Source organism: Dacryopinax primogenitus (genome assembly GCF_000292625.1).
Source record: "Dacryopinax primogenitus strain DJM-731 SS1 chromosome Unknown DACRYscaffold_9, whole genome shotgun sequence".
NCBI classification, from domain to species: Eukaryota; Fungi; Basidiomycota; class Dacrymycetes; order Dacrymycetales; family Dacrymycetaceae; genus Dacryopinax; species Dacryopinax primogenitus.
Genome location: NW_024467206.1, coordinates 734,780 through 740,190, shown reverse-complemented (window position 1 = coordinate 740,190; position 5,411 = coordinate 734,780). Strand labels below are relative to the sequence as shown.

The 5,411-nt window shown below is 51.2% G+C and overlaps 2 protein-coding genes across 2 annotated transcripts; one reads left to right on the top strand and one right to left on the bottom strand.

The window, feature by feature from the left end:
- Positions 1 to 697: 697 nt before the first annotated feature.
- DACRYDRAFT_88951 (phosphoglycerate mutase-like protein) lies at positions 698 to 1,765 on the bottom strand (the record flags this gene model as incomplete). The annotated part of the gene is made up of 6 exons (XM_040776883.1): positions 698 to 1,239; positions 1,287 to 1,352; positions 1,403 to 1,484; positions 1,541 to 1,592; positions 1,657 to 1,687; positions 1,735 to 1,765. The coding sequence occupies 6 exons, from the start codon at positions 1,763 to 1,765 to the stop codon at positions 698 to 700; spliced, it is 804 nt and encodes a 267-aa protein (XP_040628781.1).
- An 811-nt stretch (positions 1,766 to 2,576) lies between these two features.
- On the top strand, positions 2,577 to 4,699 carry DACRYDRAFT_22324 (translation elongation factor 1a). The gene is made up of 3 exons (XM_040772743.1): positions 2,577 to 2,828; positions 3,065 to 3,241; positions 3,296 to 4,699. Exons 2-3 carry the CDS (start codon positions 3,073 to 3,075, stop codon positions 4,507 to 4,509), a joined length of 1,383 nt encoding a protein of 460 aa, XP_040628780.1. The 5' UTR covers positions 2,577 to 2,828; positions 3,065 to 3,072; the 3' UTR covers positions 4,510 to 4,699.
- The last annotated feature ends 712 nt before the right edge of the window (positions 4,700 to 5,411 follow it).

Here is a 5,411-nt window from a genome sequence, read left to right as displayed (position 1 = left end):
AATCTCCGATCATCTTTATCTCCGTCGTCATCCTACATGTTCCTGCACTTATCAGGAACACGCTCGCTGTGATTTCCTGAATCGGTTCACAAGAGCTGAGAGAGCGTGCTCGCCCAGTACTGTATCATTATCCATGAACCAAGTCATGGGGCTGACCGATACCAGTTGTCACTGTGAGGTACTGTGAAAGGTTTGCATGGGAATCAGTTCGCGCGGTGGAAGAGCATATAAACCAGGCGGAATCGTGTATGTCCCCGTGTTATCTTGATGACGCGTTTCTGATTTGATCCTCAAACATTTAAGTGCGCTCGTGTAATGGTGGAGTGAAGAAGGCACAGGACGCATCAGACAGCAGGGGTAAAAACCAAAGGACCCCTCCTCTCGGTTTGTGCCCATGTCAATGAATGCGAGGCGCAGTGTGAGTTCAAAGCGTTGAAACGAGTCTTCTTCTGTCAACAAGCGTGATTTCTCAGATGAATTCAGTTGCCGCGGCTGTGGAGTTCTGACCTAACTTTGGCCAGGTCTGTGTGCGCTTAGACATTGCTTTCGGAAACGTGCCGTCCTCCACTCCAGACTACCCCATTGATAAACACTGGGCGCATGTTGTGCGGTCCATAAAGCCCAGACGACGTGCACGATGTCGTGTGACGACAAGGTTACGGAGAGTACATCACATGTGTGCAACTGCGTGTCATCCTCATAGACGAGGGGAAATTTCAGTCACTTGCATCGGCAAATCGATCATCAGTCCAACTGGACCTTGATCGGTATCGGGTCCCTCCCCTTCGCCTTCGTCTTCAACAACCTCACCGTTGAAAAGAGACACGTCTTCAAAGCCCCAGTCTCTCTCAACACCATTTGAGAGGTGAGCCGCTGACGCCAAGTCACCAATGGGATGCCAGTTTATTACCCCGTGTCGGCGAAACGTTGTAATGGTGCAACATCCAACTCGGACGGGCAGATCGGGATCTCTTGCCAATCCTCGGATAAGTGCAATTGCCGTTGCCGCGTGTGTTACTAGGAGCATCCTGGGCGAGTTGGCGGTGTGGAGCAGCGCCTTGAGAGTTTCATCGGCTCGTCTATGCACTTCCGGGATGTCTTCGCCTTTACGAGAGGGCAGATACACACTCTGCCTACTGTCATCAATGTTTGGAAAATGCTCCTTCAATGATGAAGCGTGATGAGGCCGAGGGAGCAAGCCTGTGTTCGGCTTTACACGCATGTACCACTCGGATAAGCCTAGCACCAGAATCAGACATATTTCCATGTCCAGCGAAGGCACAGACCGTGTTCCACGTACAACGGGATGTTGAGAGCGTCTGCGACAGGATTAGCTGTCTGGAGACACCGATCTACCAAGGTTCACTCAGACTCTGCGCGGCCATCAGCTTGAAGTTCTTACAATAGGGTGACGAATATATCACTGTCGGCCGTTCATGTGCGGGTAAGGCAAGAAAGTAAGCGGTCATTTCCTTCGTTTGATCCTGTTTCAAAGCGTGCGGTCGGACGGGTGAACAATACAAATCTAATCAACGCCCACATGTCCGTAGGCTGCTAATGGCGGATCACGAGGAGTTGCTGTGGGGCTCTTCCTATCCACGAGAAGAATCAGATACATAGAAGGGAGCTGGAACATGTTTGCAACATGAAACTAACCATGTTTGGGTGATCCAACTGAGACGAAAGCCTGGTTATTTTGAGGAGGGAGGATAGGACAGATCCAGGTCATCGTACCGTGACGTGCAATATATATGTATCCTTCCATTCTTTTTCTGTTCGTCCCAATCCAAGAAGATCTTTATCAAGCTGAGAGTGTGCGAAGGGGTGAAGGGGGACAATAATGATTAATCATTTGACATAAGGGTCGGGATGGTCAGGGACGTTTCATCATCGTCTCCCCTATGCTTGACGGGGACAATATTTGGGCCGGACAACGTGTTATGCGCACTTTGTCAGGAAGCACATGCAACATGGTCGAGTCATGCCAATCCTCCGCCAGGCCCCTTCTCACAAGATCAGTATCTCTTTCTTGCAGGATCCGAACCAGGACTTCCAAGCCTGAAACGCTGAGCTTACGTGCAAACTCTCCCAAACCCCTTGTTTTCGGCTGTCTCTTTAAACTGCTGGAAGCTTCCATATCCACACTTGGCAGTGTTGAGCCTAGTCATCGTGAGTATCAATCAAAGCATGAAATTCATTTTCCACTATCAGCCATGCATAAGACGGTGAAGGGTGACGGGTAACTTCGGCCTGAGCTCGGCAGGCAGCTCCTGGCATAACCGAGAAAGAATACGTGGGTCTGGAGCGGGACCAAATTTTCAAAGGTGGTTAGAAGAGTTGTGATCCGGCGTTGAACAGCGTAGGACTCAGTCAACCGTCAAGATGCACGTTCTGAGTTTGGGCTGGCCCCTTCTGGCACTTTCCGAGTGCCCACTTGAACGGAGTTGTGGAAGTAATTCTGTAGTACCACCTTGTATGGGTGCTGATCTTGGTGCGAGGGAACAGTCCTGCTCGAAGATTCTGATCGCAAACCAAACACACAGATTAAGCGAGAATAAGGGGGAAGAGTGGGGTCACAAAAGTAAAATTTTGGCACGGTCTGTGACTCAATGAGGTGAAAATTGCAGGGAAGGTGGAGAGGGAAGGGGCCAATGAGGCGATGAGTTCAGCACAGCGGGAGGCAATAAATAGGTCCGAGACCACCGTGCGAGCTCCCCCTTCCAGGTTGCCACATCATCCGTGCAAAACCCCTCCACTCCCTCTCCCCTTCACCCTCTGCTCCCACAACTTCCTTTCTCTACATCTCACCTCACGTTTTCTTACGAATTGTGAGTAGCCTATATCTATACTCAGTCATCCTGCTCGTCTACGTCGTCGGCCGGGCGTATCTTTCGATGGATGGCCATGGCCGTTATCAGGATGTATCTTGCTTTCCAAGCAAGAGACCTATGTTGCCATCGATCGCACAATACAGCGCTGTAAGAACACCCAGGCGAACATTCTACGTTTCCACGAATGCGTGTTATCTACCCATGGAAGCCATAATTAACATGCGCTGGTGTAGAAATCAAAATGGGAAAGGATAAAACCCATGTGAACGTCGTCGTCATCGGCCACGTGGACTCTGGAAAGTCGACCACTACCGGTCACCTGATCTACAAGTGCGGTGGTATCGACAAGCGTACCATCGAGAAGTTCGAGAAGGAAGCCGCCGAACTCGGCAAGGGCTCCTTCAAGTACGGTGAGTTGAAGTCTCCTGGTACTGTACCGATAGCATGGGACTGATGTCAGATAGCATGGGTGCTCGACAAGCTTAAAGCGGAGCGTGAGCGTGGTATCACGATCGATATTGCCCTGTGGAAGTTCGAGACCCCCAAGTTCATGGTCACTGTCATCGATGCCCCAGGTCACCGTGATTTCATTAAGAACATGATCACTGGTACTTCCCAGGCTGATTGCGCTATTCTCATCATTGCCGCTGGTACGGGCGAGTTCGAAGCTGGTATCTCCAAGGACGGCCAGACTCGCGAGCACGCCCTCCTTGCCTTCACTCTCGGTGTGCGTCAACTCATCGTCGCTGTGAACAAGATGGACACCACGAAGTGGTCCGAGTCTCGCTTTGAGGAAATCATCAAGGAGACGTCTACCTTCATCAAGAAGGTCGGTTACAACCCCAAGGCTGTTCCCTTCGTTCCCATCTCCGGCTGGCACGGCGATAACATGCTCGAGGAATCCAGCAACATGCCATGGTACAAGGGCTGGACCAAGGAGACGAAGGCTGGTGTCGTTAAGGGCAAGACCCTGCTTGACGCCATTGATGCAATTGAGCCCCCGGTTCGGCCATCTGACAAGCCCCTCCGTCTTCCCCTCCAGGATGTGTACAAGATTGGTGGTATTGGAACCGTACCAGTTGGCCGTGTTGAGACTGGTGTCATCAAGGCCGGTATGATCGTTAACTTCGCTCCTTCCAATGTCACCACCGAAGTCAAGTCCGTCGAGATGCATCATGAGCAGCTTGTTGAGGGTGTCCCTGGCGACAACGTCGGCTTCAACGTTAAGAACGTCTCGGTCAAGGATATCCGTCGGGGGAACGTCGCTTCTGATTCCAAAAACGATCCCGCTAAGGAGGCTGCATCTTTCAACGCCCAGGTCATCGTCCTCAACCACCCCGGTCAAATTGGTGCCGGCTACGCACCTGTGCTCGACTGCCACACCGCCCACATTGCTTGTAGGTTCGCCGAGCTGGTCGAGAAGATCGACCGTCGGACTGGTAAGACCATGGAAGCCAACCCGAAGTTCGTCAAGTCCGGTGATGCTGCTATCGTGAAGCTTGTTCCTTCCAAGCCAATGTGCGTCGAGTCCTACAATGAATATCCCCCTCTTGGTCGGTTCGCAGTGCGTGATATGAGGCAGACCGTTGCTGTCGGTATCATCAAGTCCGTGGAGAAGACCGAAGGTGGCAAGGGCAAGGTCACCAAGTCTGCTGAGAAGGGTTCGAAGAAGAAATAGACGGGAGGATTCTAAGATGTACTTGGTGTTGTGTCATTCTCTTTCTAGTCCTCTCCTTCATGTCCGATGTTCTGTCATTTGCAAGCTTTGTATGCATTCACACGCTCCACGAAGATACTCTGTGACAGATCATCATAAAGACCATAAGACATTTGTGCGTGTTGTTACAGTAATGACATGATATAACACCCCTGAACCATGATGTATGATATTGTACCGCAGGTCGTTCATTGTATGTTAGACGTGGTTGCGTGACCGGATCCCAAAGCTCTCGCACAAACAGGATGGACTGCCAGGTTCTTCACGGTCAACTAATGCGTCCTTCCCACTGAGAGGAACATTGTATTCAGTGGCGGTTCGGCTGCATAGCTCCTCAGAGGATAGACAGTGTGTGTATATAACATTCTCTCTGGTCAGAATAGAAAACTTGGGCATGAGAAACTATCCCAAGGTGACTTCGGCGCTAGAACAGTCCCATTTAGTCATCGCTGGTCGCAGATGAGGGGGATATCCATCTCGAGCACGCGTGAGCGAGCGAGAGCATCGGAGGACCACCCGCGTGCTGGTACTTTATAAGACCCACCGTGTTTGCAGGGTTGGCACTCGTGACCTATCGTCTGCTGGTCGAGGTGCATCGCTTCGATACCACCTGGCCCAAGCTCAAGACGACTGTGTTCAAAGCAGGGGGAGAGCGTGATCTATGTGTAGAGGAAGCGAAGGTACATACCGGAGCAAGAGAAGCACGGGGATAGCTCGTGAAGGAGAATTTTTTTCATGTTGCACTGCCGCGGTTAAGATCTCCATATGCGTGTGGCAGACAGCGGAGCGTGTTTGTCTTCGTCGTAATAAGCAGGACAATAGTAAGGTAAGCTGATAGGGAGACAGAGATGATACAGATGGAC

What these genes read in the sequence shown, in the direction of transcription:
- DACRYDRAFT_22324 (XM_040772743.1), top strand. Translation starts at nt 3,073, where the DNA reads ATGGGAAAGGATAAAACCCATGTGAACGTCGTCGTCATCGGCCACGTG. An exon ending in CAAGGGCTCCTTCAAGTACG is followed by an intron (nt 3,242 to 3,295) that starts GTGAGTTGAAGT and finishes GATGTCAGATAG; the next exon opens with CATGGGTGCTCGACAAGCTT.